Below are 21,193 nucleotides of genomic sequence, written 5' to 3'. Positions count from 1 at the left end.
ATACACAACAACACGGAGACTGAACCGCAAGCTTTGCTGGCTTTGTTGTGATTCTTAGCAGCCACTGTGCAGTTAAATTGTGTATTTTAAAATACCGCAGCTGCCTACATGCGCAAGAGGCAAACTATGATTAGAGCAATTGGCATAAGCCCTACATGGAACGCCGGTTTCGGGTTAGACCAAAAGAGAGTGGATAGCGGACAATGATCCCGAGGGGAAACGAGTCAGATGCGTGGTGACGAGGTTTCTTGACCCATAAGCCATTTGAGCAGTTCACATTAAGAGTTCACATTAAAACGCTGTTTTAAAACGAAAACGCACTAGTTTAAACAGGGTCTAAGGTGGCTGATGAGTGTATATCATTTGGATTCAAGATGGCTTGAAGTTTCCACCTGTATAGCATATGTGCAATAATCATCCCTTTATATTCTATACTCGGGAAAGATGTAAGCCATTAGTAAGAGTTTTAAAATGTAACTATTGCTCATAGCCTCGTTAACAGTTAAAAGTTGTTTAGTCATGAATGCACTTGGGTGAATGCTGTGTTAATGTGGAATATGTACGTGCATATATGAAGGGGTCAGGGAGGTTGGGCAGTGTGTAGAGGAGTGATTGTGCTTTACTGAATCATTCAGACAGTGCCGTTGGTGTACTTTGAGAGCTTATTCTCTAAGTCACTGATTCGCTTTTCTTGAGAGAGAACTGCAGCCTTCAGACTCTGAATCTCCTCTATAAGCTTTTCCAACAACTGAGGCTAGCAAGGAGAGTACAGGAGGAACAGCAGAGAAGATAGGAAGTGACAATCGATGGAAGAAAGAAGGAGGAGAAAAAGAACAAGGGGTTGGGGCAAAGATACAAGAACAGAATGAAAAAAAAAACATTTTAGGAGACAGGAAACAAGAAATAGAAAGCAGGGTAGGATAAAGCTCTGAAGGAAGGTTCTTTTTGAATTTGAATGGAGTAACAGGGTGAAGAGATGAGGAGTGGAATGGAATAAGAGTGAGAGATGAACAGTGTACTCACTGGCAAGCTGCTTCCATCGACAGACGACATGCTCCTGCGGGGTGCAGGCCTGGGGTCCAGAAGATTCTTCTTGGCCACTTTTAGCTCTCTGCTCTTTGGGGGAACGTAGCCATCCTTCAAGGAGACTAAGATGGGGTCTTCATCTCGCCCCTCCAGCCACTCTTCAGGCTCCAGTGCAGGGTCTGGGCCTGCTGTGTCCGGATAGAGGTCATCTTGGAACAGATCTGACTGGAAAGGAAGAAAGAAGAATTATTAGGACTATCCTAGGACTGAACTAATGCCTTTAATGTGACATTAAACAAATTCTCTATTTATATGGTTACACTAATCATGCTTGTGTTTGGTGAATCATATTTGCATAAATGTACTTACCTTTCTAGGGACTGTCATCATTATAGGCTCACATTTCCTCTCATGAAGCTTGTATAATCTGAACACACAGAATCAAAGACTGAGATCTTTCTTATGTTTCTCTTGAAAAGTATGCCCATGCATGCTATTATCCAACCAGCCAATCATGTGGCAGCAGATTAATGCACAAAATCATGCTGATACAGTCAAGAGCTTCAGTTAATGTTCACATCAGTACATCAGAATGGGGAGAAATGTGATCTCAGTGACTTTGACTGTGACATGGCTGTTTGTGCCAATTTGAGTATTTCAAAAACTGCTGATCCCTTTGTCTTTTCACATACCACAGTCTGTAGAGTTTACACAGAATGGTACGAAAAACAAAAAACGTTCACTAAGAAGCAGTTCTGTGGGCGGAAGTGCCTCGTTGATGAGAGAGCTCAGAAGAGAAAGGCTAGACTGGTTCGAGCTGACAGAAAAGCTGCAGTAACTTAAATAACCACCCTACAACCGTGGTGAGCAGACAAGCATCTCAGAATGCACAACACTGAGCAGTGAGACAGACGGGCTACAACAACAGAAGATGAAATCGGGTTCCACTCCTGTCAGCCAAGAACAGCCACTGAGGCTACACTGAGCACAGGCTCACCCAAGCTGGATCAGAAAAACATCACCTGGTCTTGACTGGCTGATTGGATAATTGCATAAATGAACAGGTGTATAGATGTTCCTATTAAAGTGGCTGGTGTGTGTAGATGTCAATACAAGACATACCAACATCCAATTATATACGTACATACTCAGCTCAAGCTCACCTGGCAATCTCACACTTGCTAACATCAACTCCTCTCTTGGGCATGAAGCCCATGCCTCGCTGTGGCTCTTTGCTACTGTATGTGCTGAGGTAGTGCACATAGGGTGGCTCCTCTGTGATCTCAAAATAGCGAATGCTGCTGTCCCCCTGGAGGTAGAGACGAGGAAGAGAGACTTAGGCCTGTGATACTCTGCTGAGCACTGAGATTAAAATGATGCTTAATTGCTGCACATACCTTACCACACAGATATACCAGGCTGGTATCTGGATCATAAAATGGCAATAAGACCCCATTACTTGTGTCCAACTCCAAAAGAGCAATGGGTTCCTCGAAATTCGTCTGCAATTAAGAAATCAGTGTTTGCATTTCGAACATTGTGATCTCAAGGTTTTGACAGAACATTTGATAGAAAACTAATAGAAATGCTGTTATTTTCATTACAATTTTCTTAACAGGATCAATACATGGATGGAAACTTTGACCACATTTAATGGTTGTCTATTATTATTTTTTTTACTATTTTCATTTTTAAAGTAATTTGGACATGTGGAATTAGGCTAAGACGAAAAAAGTGAATATAAATGAAAGCTATCTTATATTTTATATACCTGTATACTTTTGGATTCTGAGCCTATCCCGGTAAAACCGGACACATCGCCTATACAAGGTGTCCGTACCAGATATTTATTCCAAAAAAAAAAAAAAATCATTGCAGGAAATGAAGTTTGCTTAATATTAATCCTAGACAGGGTGAAATTACACACAACTTCTTGACATTTCAGCTGTGCAATTCTAGAAACTTTGTTTGCTACTAAATCTATGCAACTTTTAAATGTGTGCATATGATGCTTGAAGGCTGATGGAAGTAGTGTCCTCCTACCGGGTCCCAAAGGCCAAGCTCCCTCTGACTCATCCTGGTAAAGCCTGTAGTGAAGATGTTTCCCTCTCTGGTGAAGATAGCTCTCATGGGCCTGATGCCTTCATGTGGTGCTAGTCTCTCCTGCAAGGACAAAGAGAGACATCAGAGAGACACCTAATTGAAAACTCTGCTTTCTGTACTTTTTATAACCAATTTGTGAGACCAAGAGGTGGTCTTCTTCCAATTATACTTCCTTGGAATGATTTTGATAATTGCAGTGTCACAATTGGAATAAAGTTAATTCTATAAAATAGTCTAAAACAAGTCTCCATTTTATTAGAACCATCAAAAGTGAACATACCAAAATGGCTAGGCAATTCTCAAAATGGTGGAAAGGCAGTAAGTTAGGCAAAGGTGCATAAACTACCCTGGGAACGCAAATGACTCAGAAACATCATATGCAAAATTCTACAAATTTGCAAAGAGTTGTTGAAAGTCTGTTATTTAAAGGAAGTGCTGTGACTGGATACAGGCATGTCTGAATAGAAGTCTGGAAATTCTGTCCACAGTCTGGGACCAAGGACAGGTCCTGTGACTGAGAGCCATGTATAATGGCTGAGGATCATGGGAAATGGATCAGAGATGGTTTGTGGCAGGTGCAGACAAGGACGTGACAAAAGTAGTGTAAGGCATAGTCTGATAATTAAACTTTCCGGTCTCCTTGTCTTAATGAGAATAATAATAAACGTAGGACACGGATTTTAATTAAAATAGATTTTTATTGTGTTGCTCTAACACACCCTTATAACCATGTTGTAGCCCCAAAGAGGCAGCAACTGGTTCTGTTTCTTGACCACTTTGAGCAGTATGTTAAGATTATTACTGGTCACATTGTATGGGATGATCCCAATAAAATAGAGAATCCAAAAAATGCGTTCCGCATGTCAGATTATACAATGAAGATACTCTAGTGATAGACCTGTGATTTAAGAAAATGACTCTCTTCTGCTTACCTCATCCAGGCTCATGCAGAAAATATGTTCGCATAATAAGGATCATTTTTGTCCATTAGCATGTTTTGTTTATGTTCCTGCCACTACTGTATTTGTAGCTGTCCCATGAGTTTCACATCATCCTATGGGTGGCTTTCAGATGAGAGAAAGTGGTCACACACTTTCAATCAAAAAATGTCTCACAGTCTGAGAATTGTCTTTGGATGTTTTTTTTTTTTTAGGAGATTTTTGAATCTGGCTTGATTGTGATCTCCAGCTTTCATGCTCAGCCTTGTTTTGTTGATATCTGGAGGAATTATTTCTTTCTTTCTCTATACTCACAGCGACCACCTCTCTCTTGCGGGGGTCACAAACACGAAGACGGCGGTCTTTGCAAGTTGTGCAAAACAGGCTTCCATTGTGGTTCCAGCTGACGTTGTAGATGAGGTCCGGGTGATCTTCCATTGAGATTATTGGCTCTCCGGTGCCCACATTCCAGATTATGATCAGATTATCACTGCCTGCACCACACAGATACACATAATGGACAACATGGATCAAAATACAGATGCTGACAGAGATGAGAATGATTTGCATTGAGCATAGAGATGCATAAGAGTGGAGCGTGCACACCTGCAGTGAGAAGGATGTTGCGGGCAGTGGGGTGCCAGCTGACAATGCCCACGCGTTTGGAGTGGCCCTCCAGTACCACAATGGGCTCACTGATGGGCCGGGTTGGAGTGTGGTCTGGGATCTGCCATATCTGCAGAAAAAAATGAGAGAACTCATAGTAGTACACTAGCACAGAGGCAGCAAATAGGCAAGCACTTTTTCAGTTATTTCCATGTCCAGAAAGCTTAGTAAAGGTATGATTAATTTTATGTGCTGTATTTAATTAGGATCACACCAACAACAACAAAAAAAAAAACAATCTATATATCTGTGCAGACATCATCTTATCCTGATCCGACCTCTTGGCCTGTGAGCTCAGGGGAACAGAATACCATGAAATAATCAAGGTCAAAATAGGGCTAATTATGACATAAATATGTGATCTAAGCTCAGCTGAAAATAACCATGTGTTACATGCGAGTCTCCTTGTAACAACACTATGAAACTCTTATGGAGTCAGCATAGTTAATCCACTTTTAAGTGCTGTGCAAAAGTTTTAGGCAGATCAAACATTTTCTACAATAAAAAAAATATCTATATATAAACAGCAGGAAATGAAACAATGTCAATATTTGTCATGATATCCCTTTGCTTTTAGAAATTAATTACTAGATAAATTACAGGTACACTTTATGCAGATTTATGAGAATACTGGCTGCTAAGTTTTTCTATGCATATGCCACAGTTCTTCTGGAGACTTTGACTGTCACACTTCCTTCTATTTTTTAATTTTGTCTGAATAAGTGGTCTTTTACAAGTAATATGTTACTTTCTTTACTGACATACAAATGTTTGTTATTTTTTTATTGCACTTTTACTATGATTAAGCATAGTACCATATGTCTATTCTATAATGTTAACGTCATCCCTAATATTTTAGAAATGCTACGTCAGTATTCAAGTATGAACACACTATCACTATATGACAGCTGCAGTAAGTTTTCTGCACCAGACATGTTTGTAATGTACTGCAACGTGATGGAACTGACATTCATCTGTAATGAATATGTAATATGCTGTACAAAAAAAAGTCCAGACAAAGAACCAAAGTCAATGCAAAGGTATAAATAAAATATAGGATGCTTTTGCAACAGTTAGTGTACATGTGTATGTTTATATGAGACAGATAGAGAGAGCGTATGTGAGCAACCTTAGAGACCTATAGATCAAAGCAGGATGAAGATTTACCATGGCAGTGGTGTCTTCAGAGCCGCTTGCCAAAATGTTGTCATTGTGGGGACACCAGTCAATGTCCAGGATAGGCCCGGAGTGTCCCACCACCAGGGGATAGTTCTTATCCACACGTCCCACCTGTAATGTGTAACACCAACCACAGAAGAGACAAACAGCACAATAAACAGTCTAATAATTTAAAAACTGATTTCTACAGATTTATTTGGGCAGGAATTAAGCCAGACAAAATTAAGCCCTCTGAATCAGTTGTTTGTTTGTTTTTTAGCCATCCAGAGCTTCCATCATAATCATGATTCTGACAGCATTTGGATAGCATTTTGTCCCCAGATGGAGTGACATAGTTCTGGAAATGTTCAAATGTCTTTTTCACCTGGCTCTACATGAGCACATTACTAGTAAATACACTACAGTGAGGGAAAAAAGTATTTGATCCCCTGCTGATTTTGTATGTTTACCCACTGACAAAGAAATGATCAGTCTATAACTTTAATGGTAGATTTATTTGAACAGTGAGAGACAGAATAACAACAAAAAAATCCAGAAAAATGCACATCAAAAATGTTATAAATTGATTTGCATTTTAATGAGGGAAATAAGTATTTGACCCCTCTGCAAAACATGACTTAGTACTTGGTTTAAAAACCCTTGTTGGCAATCACAGAGGTCAGACGTTTCTTGTAGTTGGCCACCAGGTTTGCACACATCTCAGGAGGGATTTTGTCCCACTCCTCTTTGCAGATCTTCTCCAAATCATTAAGGTTTCGAGGCTGACATTTGGCAACTCGAACCTTCAGCTCTCTCCACAGATTTTCTATGGGATTAAGGTCTGGAGACTGCCTAGGTCACTCCAGGACCTTAATGTGCTTCTTCTTGAGCCACTCCTTTGTTGCCTTGGCCATGTGTTTTGGGTCATTGTCATGCTGGAATATCCATCCACGACCCATTTTCAATGCCCTGTCTGAGGGAAGGAGGTTTTCACCCAAGATTTGACGGTACATGGCCCCGTCCATCGTCCCTTTGATGCGGTGAAATTGTCCTGTCCCCTTAGCAGAAAAAAAACCCCAAAGCATAATGTTTCCACCTCCATGTTTGACGGTGGGGATGGTGTTCCAGGGGTCATAGGCAGCATTCCTCCTCCTCCAAACACGGCGAGTTGAGTTGATGCCAAAGAGCTCCATTTTGGTCTCATCTGACCTCAACGCTTTCACCCAGTTGTCCTCAGAATCATTCAGATGTTCATTGGCAAACTTCAGACGGGCATGTATATGTGTTTTCTTGAGCAGCGGACCTTGTGCGCGCTGCAGGATTTCAGTCCTTCACGGCGTAGTGTGTTACCAATTGTTTTCTTGGTGACTATGGTCCCAGCTGCCTTGAGATCATTGACAAGATCCTCCCGTGTAGTTCTGGGCTGATTCCTCACTGTTCTCATGATCAATGCAACTCCACGAGGTGAGATCTTGCATGGAGCCCCAGGCCGAGGGAGATTGACAGTTCTTTTGTGCTTCTTCCGTTTGCGAATAATCGCACCAACTGTTGTCCCCTTCTCACCAAGCTGCTTGGCAATGGTCTTGTAGCCCATTCCAGACTTGTGTAGGTCTACAGTCTTGTCCCTGACATCCTTGGAGAGCTCTTTGGTCTTGGCCATGGTGGAGAGTTTGGAATATGACTGATTGATTGCTTCTGTGGACAGGTGTCTTTTATACAGGTAACAAACTGATATTAGGAGCACTCCCTTTAAGAGTGTGCTCCTAATCTCAGCTCGTTACCTGTATAAAAGACACCTGGGAGCCAGAAATCTTTCTGATTGAGAGGGAGTCAAATACTTTTTTCCCTCATTAAAATGCAAATTAATTTATAAAATTATTGACATGCGTTTTTCTGGATTTTTTTGTTGTTATTCTGTCTCTCACTGTTCAAATACAACTACCATTAAAATTATAGATTGATCATTTCTTTGTCAGTGGGCAAACGTACAAAATCAGCAGGGGATCAAATACTTTTTTCCCTCACTGTATATGGCCAAATGTATGTAAACACCTGACCATCACACCAATATGAGGTTCTTCCCCAAACTGTTGCCACAAAGTTGGAAGCACACAATTGTATAGATTGTCTTTGTGTGCTGTAACATTACAATTTCCCTTTGGAACTAAATGGCCCAAACCTGTTCCCTCATGACAATGCCACTGTGGAATTGTCAAAGCGAGCTCCATTAAGGCATGGTTTGCCAAGAGTGGAAGAACTCTTGAGCCCTGACCTCAACCCCACTGAACACCTTTGTGTTCTGGAACACAGACTGCACCCCAGGCCTCCTCATCCAACATCAGTGCCTGACGTCACTAATGCTCTTGTGGCTGAATGAACACAAATCCCCACGCTCCAAAATCTAGTGGAAAGCCTTCCCAGAAGAATGGAGGTCATTATAACAGCAAAGAGAATCTGGAATGGAATGTTCAAATAGCAAGTTTGGGTGTGATGGTCAAGTGTCCACATACTTTTGGTCATATAGTTCATATTAACCTGCAAACACTTAGGGTCCTGTTTAGTCTTTGAACAATGCGAGAATATTTTGTCTGCTAATTTGTTACTATTTTAGAATAATAATAAAGACGATAATGTAACATATATGGAATTATGCTGTGACCAGTATTCCTTATCGGACTTTTCACACTCGGTATCTTTTCAACAACCGTTATGTTGGAGCTTCACCCTGGAGGACCTTTTTTTTTATTTTTTATTATTATTATTTTTTTAAAAAAGTTTTTTAAAGGATTTGTTGGCCGCGTTTACAATGTTATATGTGAAAACTACTTGTTAAGTTTACACACTTGCATCCTGCCTCATACAGCATGCTGCAAGAATATAGATCTGGTTTAATTACACCCCTAAGACAAACTGCCCTAATTCAACTGACTCGAGGTTTGTATGTGTGTGTTCCTTTCCTGGGCTGCTCCTGCTGCTGTGGCTCCTTGCTCCCCTGGTGTGTATTTATAACCCTGTGACGAGGCGATGAAAAGGCAGTTTTTATTCTGACCTTTCTGGAACAGGGCCGGGTGAGAAAGCAGGCAGGGTATTTATAGGGTGTCTATTAAGCCCTGCTGCTACATGCTCATGTGTCTGTGTAATGAGTCTGCATACTGTATTCCCAAAAAACAAGAAGAACTGTATTTATATTCTGATAATACCCAGCCATCAGCCTTACTAAATGATGGACTGATATGGTTACAAGGTTGTGATCACAAAATAGCGAACTTCCATATAAGGGACTGTAGAACAGTTTTCTAAAAGCACACTCTGTTATACTGATCTACGACTAACCGGTGACGTTCTCATAATGATATACAATTAGTGTTCATGTACAGATTTCACACTGAAAGAACCAGCTGGTGTTACCAAGTGGGATGTACAGTATGTGTAGGATAGAAATAGTTCAGCCTGCAGATTACACCTAGCAAAGCGCTGGGCAATAGGCATGAGTTTCAGCATCTATCTACTCTTTTAAGGATGCTAATCACTTATCAGTACTGATTAATCATTCAGTACCAGGTAACAACAATAGTTGACTATGGGAACTTGGCACGAGATTCTTCCAGCTGAAGAATCAGGTTTTTTCCCTCATGTGTGAGCATCTACAGTAGCATTCTGTCATTGCTTCCTGAAAAGAGAGCATGATCACGGAGTTAAATGCTCCTTCTTTAACACAACAGTGTCCTCAATAGAAATCAACACTACTGCTCACATGCTCAGTAGAGCTTGAGTGTAGACTCACCTTTCCCTCCTGATGCGCTGAATGGTTTGCCAGAACATCTTTTTCTATGACCTTTCCAAACTCTTCCCATGCCAGAGATTTTTTTTCTGCAGCCCTTCTGACTCTCCTATACATCCAAATTGAATAACGTCCACCAGTGCATCCTGGGGTTACCACCATGACAGTCTTCACACCACAGCTTCTTGCATCTGCCTCTATGATCAACGGACTTGACCATGTTCCATTCAGACTCAACATCCCTGATCTCACTTGGTACATGGAGGTTGGAGTTAAATTCACTGAAGCTTCTGCCAGATGCTCCAAGCAACCCATCCTGGGTTTACCAGGTAAATGTGACTCCTTTTTGAACTCACCATCCCTCAAGATACACTATATAGGCAAAGGTTTGTGGACACCCAACCATAACTCTCATGTGATTGTTGAACATCACATTGCAGATTTAGTCCCTCACTGCTGTTATGATAACCTCCACTCTTCTGGGAAGGCTTTCCACAACATTTTGGAACAATGCTGTGGTGATTTGCCCATTTAGCTTGAGTTGAGGTCAGGGGTCAAGTTCTTTAACTTCAATCTTCGCAAACCATGTCTTCATGGAGCTCGCTTTGGGCACAGGGGCATTGTCATGCTGGAACAGGTTAAGCTCCAGTGAAAAGAATTTGAAATGCTACAACATACAAAGACATTCTGTACAATAGTGTGCTTCCAACTGTGTTGCAACAGTTTGGGGAAGAACCACATATTGGTGTGATGGTCAGATATCCACAAACTTTTAGGCATATAGTGTACAAGGAAGACATGCATTAAGATAAGACAATAAGCTCTCAGTGACAGTCCTTTCACCATGACAATATCTCAATCCACAAAGGGGAAAATTACAACAAGTTTTTATTTAAAGTCTTGTTTATAGTGTAATCACTCCCAGGACGAGCTCCAAATGCATCTCAAGCAACTAATGAGCTAATTCCTATAGTGAGATAATCATCATTAGCTGACAGGTTGGCTCAGAGATGTTACAACAGAGACATTAAACTGTGCTGAGCTGCAACCCTCCGGAAATCTGAAACACACTGCTCTGTTTGACCAACAGTAGGCGTTTGTGGAGATTTTATTCAGGTTAGTTTAATAATATTGCTTATGTCAAGGACATGTTATGATTTTGAAGCTACTGCTGCACTGATTGCCAGTATTAAAGTGCTCAACAATTTATGTACTTTTACAGGATAATTTTTTAATCAATTATTTATTTCTACACTCACAGTCTCCTTACTCAAGTTAAAACTTTCAAACACAATCACACAATGAGAGTATGCCATACTCCGTTACAACTTATTCTTCTTCTTACCTTTGAAAGGGGCAAAACCAAAAAGGCTCCTCCTCCACTTGACTCCACTATAACTGCCAGGAACTTGGGGTTGACTGCACAGAACGAGCTGTCCCACGTCACCTTGGAAACCCGAATATCATCGTAACTCTGCTCCGCCTTCGCAGCTTGACCAAAGACATGCCGGAACTTACTCTGGCGCACAATACTGCGACTCATCACTAGGAGAAAAAGAAAGGAAAAGGTCAGCTCAAAGAAGGCATTAAACTTATACCAGCCATTAATACTACATAAACAGCAGTGAACAAGCAAAATAAATGTTTATTTGTATTTGTGATATACAGGTCACATCCATTTCTAAGCTATTACTGTGAAAGTATTTGCATACATGATTAGTTTATTGCTGGTTAATTAAACAATCACTGACTATTTATGTAAAGGAAGACATTTTAAAGCCCTGGCATTTCTAGAGCAGGACCAACATCCAATCAATCAAAAGTGGAAGCTTGACTGACCACTTGCTCAAAGGGAACATGCATGAATAATAATTCACTGTTCTGTCTGTCAGACTGAATCTAATCTAAGTAAAGGAACACAAGTGCTAACAAAGGTTTTTCTCCAACACACATGACGCCAGTGATTGCATCTTCTGCTGCTCATGTAACACCATACAGCCTTTGAATGGTACTTGCAGGATAGCGCTACCAGTCTTATTCTGTATACATGGGCTAAATAAGGCCCATGACTGAATAGTGTCCCCCATGGCCTCCCAACACAAAAGGCTACACCATTACTGGGATTTGAACTTGCAATCTCCTGATGATAGTATGAACAATTATAGCTGCACTGCTCATGAGCAAGCTCAGTTAGAATAAGAAAGCATGACTCAACTGCGCACCAATAGACAAATCCAGGTTCCTTCGCCATCAGGTGGAAAGAAACATCAGAATTTGGCGCAAGAAACATGAGTCCGTGGAGCCATTATGTTTGGGCTAACAGTACAGTAAAGTGTGATGGTGTGGTGAATGCTTTCCTGCTACACATTAGAGCCCCTGGTACCCCTGAGGAACATCTGAATCGCATGGTGTATCTGATGACAACCCTTAATGACTGCAGTTTATCCAAATTCTGATGGACACTTCCAGCATGATAACGCACAATATCAAGGCACTCATCACCATCATCTCTAAATAGGACCTAGATAAGTTTAAAGTTAAAGTTTAATCCATGCCTTTCTCCAACAGATTGGATTATTGTAATAGCCTGCTTACTGGTCTCCCCAAATATACAGTGGTGCTTGAATTTTTTTTTAATTTTAAGTGTTTGTTAACCCTTTAGAATTGTCTATAATTCTACATAAATATGACCTAAAACATCAACGGATTTCCACATAAGTCCTAAAAGTAGATAAAGAAATTAAACAAATGAGAGAAAAATATTATTCTTGGTAATTTATTTATTAAGGAAAACGATCCAATATTACATATCTGTGAGTGGCAAAAGCATGTGAACCTTTGCTTTCAGTATCTGGTGTGACCCCCTTGTGCAACAATAACTGCAACTAAATGTTTCTGGTAACTGTTGATCAGTCCTGCACATTGGCTCGGAGGAATTTTTGCCCATTCCTCAGTACAGAACAGCTTAAATTCTGGGATGTTGGTGGGTTTCTGGGCAGGAACTGCTTGTTCAAGTCCTTCCACAACATTTCTATTGGAGTAAGGTCAGGACTTTGACATTACAAAATATTAATGGTTTTTCTTTAACCATTCTTTGCTTGAATGACTTGTGTGCTTAGGGTCGTTGACCTGCTGCATGACCCACTTTTTCCATGGACAGATGTACTCACATTTTCCTTTAAAATTCACTGGTATAATTCAGATTTTCCATCAATGATGGGAAGCCATCCTGGTCCAGATGCAGCAAAACAGGCCTAAACCATGATACTAACACCACCATGTTTCATAGATGGGATAAGGTTCCTGTGCTGAAATGCAGTGTTTTCCTTTCTCCAAACATAACGCTTCAAAACATTCTATTTTGGTCTCATCTGCCCACAAAACATTTTTCCAGTAGCCTTCTGGCTTGATCTTTAACAAGTTGCAAAGGGGCAGCAATGTTCATTTTGGAGAACAGTGGCTTTCTCCTTGCAAACCTGCCTTGCACACCATTGTTGTTCAGTGTTCTCCTGATGGTGGAATAAACATTAACCAATGTGAGAGAGGCCTTTTGTTACTTAGATGTTACCCTGGGTTCCTTTGTACCTGGTGTACACATCTTGCTTTTGGAGTGATCTTTGTTGGTGTTTACCCACTCCTGGGGAGGGTAATGAATTTCCTCCATTTGTATATTATCTGTCTGACTGTGTATTGGTGGAGTTCAAACTCTTTAGAGATGGTTTTGTAACCTTTTCCAGCTTAATGAGCATCAACAATTGTTTTTTTGAGGTCCTCAGAAATCTCCTTTGCATGTGCCATGATACACGTCCACAAACATCTGTTCTGAAGAGCAGACTTTGATAGATCCCTATTCTTTAAATAAAAAACAGCACTCTCTCATACCTGATTGTCATCCCATTGATTGAAAACACCTGACAAATTTCACCTTCAAATTAAAGGGGTCATAACATGATTAATGTTTTCCTTCTGTTTGGGAGTGTAATGTATCTGTTTGTGCAGGTATAAGCTCTCCAAAGTCCCAAAAGTCATATTTCCCCCCAAAGGGATTTATTCTATCTAACAGAGAACACTGCTACAGACCTGCCCAAAATGCCTCATTTGAAGTCCAGATTTACTTCCATAATTTCTCTACGTCACGGAGTGCACTATCAGCATAAACCCGTCCAAAGGCAGCTACGAATAAGGAAACCGAGGCTTCAGTGAATTCAGTCGAGGCTTCAGTTAGTTCAGGCACTACGTAGCGGAGACGCTGAGCGTTTCGGTGCGAAAGCAAAACCTCTTTGTTTTGCCTTCCGAAAACGGCCGAAATCAGTGGTTACTGGTTATTTATACAGCTTCCTGAACCTGGGCGAGTACAAGGCAGGCTACACACAAAGGCTACTCCTGAAAAATCAGGCAATTCCCACTTTGCTTGGACAATCTTGCGCTTCTGAATCAAAACCTGTAAGTATGTTTGATTATTTTATGAAGTATCTGCTATTGACTGTTCAAATGTTGAGTATTGTATTGTGGCTCAGTTGCAGACCTCTGCTAACATGCTAGCTAAAGTTTGCTAACTTGCCTCAGTTTTTTAACTGGTTGTTTGTATGTTGGTGGTCTGTAGCCTTTTTCATTCAGCCTGGAAATAGAGGAACTGCAATAATGTACATTATTTGACAAATAATGCATTTTTTTAACATTAAAGCATGTTAACCTATTTTATTATATCCAATCAACAAAATAATTAACATTTAAAAACATTTAAAAATAATAATATGACTCCTTTAACTGCTAATCCTAGAGGTTCACCTACTTTTGCCACTTACAGATATGTAATATTGGATCATTTTCCTCAATAAATAAATTAACAAGTATAATATTTTTTGTCTCGTTTGTTTAATTTGGTACTCTTTGTCTACTTTTAAGACTTCTGTGAAAATATGATGATGTTTTAGGTCATATTTATGCAGAAATAAAGAAAATAAAACTTTCAAGTACCACTGTACATTTAGACAGCTACAGCTTATTTTAGCTTACTTTGTGCACAGGGGCATTGCCATGCTTTGGGCCTCTTAGTTCCAGTGATGGGAAATTCTAATGCTACAGCATACAAAGACATTCTATACAATAGTGTGTGTCCAGCTTTGTGTTAACAGTTTGGGAAAGAACCACATATGGGTGTGATGGCCAGATGTTGATGCTGTTCTGAAAACCCATGAGAACCAATGAGACTAACCACTGCAGGTTTGAAAGTGATTTATTTGAAAGTGTGTGTAAATACAGTTTATTTGTAAGGTGTTATATATATATATATATATATATATATATATATATATATATATATATATATATATATATATATATATATATATATACACTTAGTAGATTTATATTTAGGTTTCTTTGAGGTTTAGAACTATTTTGTGCTTGAGAAATGGTAGCTTGGTAAAACATACTATATGATGTAATGTAAAACTTGCTCTTAGTAACCTCAAATATCTCATTATACCCATATTAAAAAGCTAAATAAAGTTTTAAACCATGGCTTAGAATCAGAAAACACTATTGAAAAGACTATGGCATAAAGAACATAAAAGGTATAGCTAGACAAAGTAATCAAAGGCAAAACTAAGCACATGTACGTGAGCATCGACACATGCGGCGCATTGTGGGATTTTTTAGAGAGCAAACGTCCTTAAACTGGCCCTTAAAATGGCCAACTCCCTGATCAGTGCCCTGACTACAGAAGTGACTGAGATGCACCCAGTCTTGCTGCACCAGGAAATGTGCCGAGCGTTGAGGGGATTCGTGACACAAGATAAATTTTGTTTAATGATATAAATAAAACTAGAGCTGCAACAACTAATAATAATTATATTATTAATCTCGATATTAATTGATGAATCAACAAATCTCATTATCGATTAGTTGATCTGCGCATGGTACATTTACTCATTACGTTACTTCTGTTCCAAAAACACGCTTCTGAGAGTAAATACTAAAGTTGTGTCCCAAATGACGTACTATACACTTACACTGGGGCTGCACGATTATGGCCAAAATAATCACCACGCTTATTTTGATCAATATTGAGATCACAATTATTTATCACGATTATTCACTGATTTTAGGAACAACATATTTTTATTGCACTTTCACATTTAAATAAACAGACCGCTGCTTTCACCTCCATGTTGTGCTACATTCCTGCTAATGTACAAGTCTTTGCATCAAATTAGACTGGTCCTTAATGTGCATCATCTCGTAGAAGCAAAATATAAATAAAATTGTACCCAAATTATAGGATAAGTAAAAATAAAAATGTCATCAACCAAATGAAAATATCCAATCGAATATAACAATATGTAACTAAATGAAAACAACAAAAGGAAATAACAGTGTTTACAGGAGGAGAGACGCAAACAAATAACCCAATAGAGTGGTGCAGGGGTGACGTAATTTTGTACCGGAAGCCGGAAGTTAGCATCACACTGGTTCCCTTGACAAAAACCAAATAGGATTTTCCCATAGGCTTTTGGATTATCATAAAAAATAAGCTCTGTGATCAACAAAAATTTACAATACAAACACGTTTTGTCCATCAAGAATTTTCACAAATGAACACAACTTTTATGTTAATAAAAGCCTAAATACAATCGCCAGGAATAAACAACTAACTGTATGCTAGAAACGAACTACACCACAGTCGCTCAACTTCAACATCACCAAGTTTCTGACAACTTTTCCAAACTTGTTTTAAAAACATTTTCCATAATACGGATTTACTCTGTGGATGAATCTTCATCCACGTTTTTTGGGGGGGGAATTGTGCACAGCATACCTGAACCAGTTTATCTGCAAAGTTTTTTCCTGTCGGCATGATGACGTTTAATGTCCCCGACAACGTCTGTAGTCACATTTAGCAACATGTTAGTGTCATGATGTCCCCTAATTTTTAGCTCTGAAGGGCTAAAATGCTAACTCGTTTCCGGGTTTTGGCATTACAAAATGACGTCATCCCTGCGCCACTCTATGGTGACTGGCTGTATGTTTAGGAAGCGCTTGATATGACATGCAGCGAAGTTTTCTATAAGTGGAGGACGAACTTTAAATGTCAATATCGCAGTCGATCATGTTCATGTAATCGTGGGCAGTCAAAATCGTAATCGAGATCAATATTCGATTAATTGTACAGCCCTAACTTACACTCTGCACTGTGTACTCTACGTCTAGTGTATGAATTTTAGAAAGGTAATATTGTCTCAAAAGGAACACTAGCAGTTTTTTTACTAACGGGAAGTATAAGCCGCTTCCTAGTCGTACACATGTAATGTCACACCGCTATCTTTAGCAGATACCCAGAGTCACAGACAATGACTTTCTTCAGTTTACTGTTTATGTCAACGTTACCTTTTATAAAAAAAAAATATGCATAAATACTTATATATATACACTTATAAGTATTTATGTATAATTTTTATGGATGTACAAAAAGCACTGAATTAAACTACAGTCCTAAATTAATAATATATATTCTGGTGTGTATCTGTGTGTATTGGGTTCTTTTCAGTCTTATATACTTGGACAAACAGTTGTGTAAAGTTTTACTCTGAAGTTTATATATGATTTATTTTTAAACAAATGAAAAAAATGGTACTGAAAGTCGAAAAAAATCGAAAAAAAATAATCTTTAGTTGCAGCCCTATACAAAACATTTTTTAAAATAATTATTTTATTGATAATTGTATAGTAGGCAAACACATTCCTATTCCAAAAATTATAATCATCATCATCATCATCATCATGTGTAGCATTCAACATAAATTTACAAGAGAATTAGCATAAAAGCCAGTCACGGTCAGTGTGATGTCCTGTTAAATCTCATTAAGCCTCTGCACACTGAATTTCTTGGGAAGATCTTGACTTTATTATGTCTTCTTGGGAGAATAAAGTGAGACCTGAAGACAGTTTATTAATTAAAACATGCAGTTTGGCTGATGTTTTCACATTATTTGACTGTGCTGATTTACAAGTAGGATTTAAAATAATCTTTCTTCCCTCTTTTTAAACAACTCCCGATTAGAGAAATTGAATACAAAACTGTGAAGTTGTGCTTTAGGTTTCAGTTCTGTTCCTTACGAAATTCTATTAATTCATAATGCTTTGTTTTAAGTTTAAAGAGCTATACCTAAAGTTTCCTCTAAACATTCCAGTACAACTTTACAATATGGCAGTGTGTACTTTTGTGTTTTGCTGTTGCCTAGTTTGTCACACAACTGTGTTAACCCGTCATGATGTTATTCTGGGAAGCTATGCAAGACAGATGACAAAAACAAGTACACATCTATCACTAACAAAATCCCACTCTCAGCAAACCACACATGGGATCAGTAATGAACTAGATGTATCTGTTGAGTGATCGTAAACGTGTCCCTAATTTAAATTTCTCCATTTGCATACCTGTCTGAAAGGTTAAGCTTGTTATTATTGACACAATAAACTAGATCTGTTTATAAGGAAAGTGACAGGATGGACTAGTTTTGATTGAACACTAATCCATTTTTTTTGTTTTTCTGCCACAATTTTGTTGTGATAAACATCTAAATTAAAGAGAAATGAAAGGGATATCACTTGGATTTTGCAGTGCAAAGGCAGTGACACTTAAAAACAGTGACACACTTATGAAGGCCTCATTAATCAGACTCAGCCTGTGTGTTTTCAGCTGATTGTATCTGCAGAAGCTCCTCAGACCACCGTTAACTCCCACTGCCACAAATAAATAATCCCTAGAGTGCGAAGCCATGCCCATTTAGCACGTCTTTACAATTTATTTAGGAAGTGCACTTCACAAATTATTTGTTTCCTCTTCAAATGACTCTTTTAAATCAGTTGAATCTATTCTCAAGCATGAATGAATCAAACGAAAAAGTTGGCACTTTTTAAAAATGTTTTTACTAATTAAGAGAGAGTCAGAAAGAAATTTGTACTGTATGAATAACTAGCTGCATTTATTTTATTTATTTATGTGTAGCATGTTAAATAAGCACATTAATAAACACGACATGATGTGCTGTTATAGGAAAATAATCAACGAGGTGTGATAAGGTATTGCTACCACCCTGATGTTTTACAGTAAGAGCAGGTGATGAAGTGTTTCATTCCTCTTATACAACAGCAATGTCAAATATAATTTTTTTTAACCATTTATTAGGGTTCTAAGAACTGAACATGTGTAAGCACCCTGTTGTTATTCTACCTTTTCTTCTTCTTCTGGCTAGGGGGTCTATGGCAGACCATAGAACCACCTGGTAAAAAGTTGTGAAATTTGGCAGACTGGGGAGAGTTTTAGGAACATTCTGACTAAATTTGGGCCAAGCACTGCCAACGCTCTAGCGCCACCGTCGAGTCAAATTTGGGCCTAATTTGGAAGTACTTAGAACTACTGATCATAACTTTTGAACCATGTGTCCAAAATGGATGTGCCAGGCATCCCTGGATTCCCTGAGTCTAAACGAGTTCAACACACCCTGTGACACTCAATTTCAGCCTAATTAGATTTTATGCCATCTTGGATTTCACAGCACCACTTACTGGTTAAAAGTTACAAAAACATGCCAAAAAATTCTTCCATCTATATGACAAAATGTTTTTATAGAGAATCCTGAAAGCGCGAATCCCTCAGTCTTGAAGACTTTTCCATGGGAAAGTAGGAAAACCTACTATTACCAAGCGCTGACACTGGAGACTCCTAAAAGAGCAGCTCCTTACAGAAAACTTCACTAGATCAACAATTATGTTATTACGGTTTTTTTTTATTATCATCATCTTTCTTTAGCTTTAAGGTATTAGAAGGAGTACATTAACCCAAATTTGAATTTGTGCCAGAACTATTGTCAGAGCTGCTGTGATAGAAAAATGTATCAACACCTTCTGACCAATCAGATTCAAGAATTCAACAGGTATAAATACAGAACAGCAAATCATGACATGTGGGTTTGGGTAGTGGTGGACTATGTTTTGTGTTTTATCCCTGTCTGTTTTCTGAATGCCGCTCTGAATTCAAATGAATCAAACCACGCGGCTCGATTCACTTCAACCGGAATCGACTCTGGAAAGTGAGTCCACCGTTAGAGCAAATGACATGGCACACTTTCCTAATATAGTAATGCTGAACTGTCTCTTACTTCGCCTGGTCCCCCACTTCTCACATGGGGCCACACAATAATACCCCCTCCCCCCATAACGCCCTCCCGCTCTCTCACACCTGGCCATTCGCCATAAATATTCTTGTCCTAAAAACCCACTCTCAGTAAACCCCGTGTGCACAGCATGCTCCAGTGTGAGAGCCCGAAAAAAAGTGCGTAAGCACAGGGCCACGAACCGCGGCGCGGTCTGGCGCAGCCTTACGCACAAACCATGACATGGCAGTAATAAATAAAAGACAAATGTCTTCATAATAAAAACGACGCAAATCGTTCACAAAAGCAAAACGCTTACCTCTGTATTTCTGTTATATACGCCTGGTATTCTTTGTCAGATGATCCTCTCCTTAGTTTCTGCAGTTTTGGTCACAAAAGATGCAACTCGTTCCTTTTTTCCCAACTGAGAAAGTTTATAAACTCGTAAAAAACAAAACTCGGCGTGCTGGTTTCCAGGCTTCTACTGAACGAAAAGAGAAATAGATAGGGGCTGACTGGACAGTGGGTTAGGGAATGGGGGAGGGAGGGATGGAGCGAAGACGAGGCGGTTCTACGCCGGAGCTATTTTCTATTTTTGAAGCGCCTCCATCTCCCTTGACGGCGAAGTCACGTGCAGAGCGCGTGGCGTTCAATGCGGTTTTCCACCTTCATTTTTCCTAATTACCCTCACGTTTGTTCTAAGGCTAAAGAGCTACCTGCAGTTTTCTGTCAACTCAGAATTCTGTTTCTTGAACCATTTTTGAATGACAATATCCATAATTCAGTGTTACACAGCTCGTTTCTGAGTATTAAGAAGTTTGTGAACAAGCAGTTCATGATAAAATGTCCAGTAAGAGTTCCCATTTCAGGTCCACTTGTATCTTGAAAACCAAAAGGTCATTTGCAAATAGTTCACTAGCCATAATTACCTTTTAGAGTAAAGCTTTCGTAAGTACACTATATGCATCTTTCTAGGTAAAAGATACTAAAAGGTATAAAAGCTATACTTTTAATGGCACCACACTATCGACAAGGAATTATACAGTACCCCTTTCCCCCCTTTAAATTATCAGTGAAATTGTTCTACTGCCTTGTCTCTTGTATGTTACTTTGTAAATATTACAATACATTTCTTCATGATAGTCATGATAAAATCTGTGTGTAAGGTATGTAAATGGTTTATTTTGAGGTATGGTACTGGGTTTGCTTTCTAGGCCAGGTTTTATTTGACCGTTTTGTTGTTTTGTTTTGTTTTGTTTGTAACCCTTGGTTTACATTAATTTCAACATGATTATAAACCTACAGGACATGCGTAGTCATTGGGTATCATTGGACATAAGGGAAAAGTTACTTAACCGGCACAA

At 39.2% G+C, this 21,193-nt stretch overlaps 1 protein-coding gene across 3 annotated transcripts; it reads right to left on the bottom strand.

The window, feature by feature from the left end:
• Positions 1-51: 51 nt before the first annotated feature.
• On the bottom strand, positions 52-20,321 carry coro6 (coronin 6). 3 transcript variants are annotated; one of them, XM_053648198.1, is made up of 11 exons: positions 20,149-20,321; positions 11,018-11,217; positions 5,901-6,023; positions 4,674-4,803; positions 4,383-4,561; positions 3,070-3,189; positions 2,424-2,528; positions 2,190-2,335; positions 1,396-1,453; positions 1,024-1,251; positions 52-754 (listed from the first exon to the last, which is right to left on the bottom strand). In XM_053648198.1, exons 2-11 carry the CDS (start codon positions 11,213-11,215, stop codon positions 632-634), a joined length of 1,410 nt encoding a protein of 469 aa, XP_053504173.1. In that variant the 5' UTR covers positions 11,216-11,217; positions 20,149-20,321; the 3' UTR covers positions 52-631. The 3 variants fall into 3 exon arrangements, with proteins under 3 accessions (XP_053504173.1, XP_053504174.1, XP_053504172.1); XM_053648199.1 differs by having other exon boundaries at positions 52-748; XM_053648197.1 differs by lacking the exon at positions 52-754 and having other exon boundaries at positions 764-1,251.
• Positions 20,322-21,193: the final 872 nt, after the last annotated feature.

Source organism: Ictalurus furcatus, chromosome 18, assembly GCF_023375685.1.
Source record: "Ictalurus furcatus strain D&B chromosome 18, Billie_1.0, whole genome shotgun sequence".
NCBI lineage: Eukaryota > Metazoa > Chordata > Actinopteri > Siluriformes > Ictaluridae > Ictalurus > Ictalurus furcatus.
This window is presented reverse-complemented; position numbering and strand designations above follow the sequence as displayed.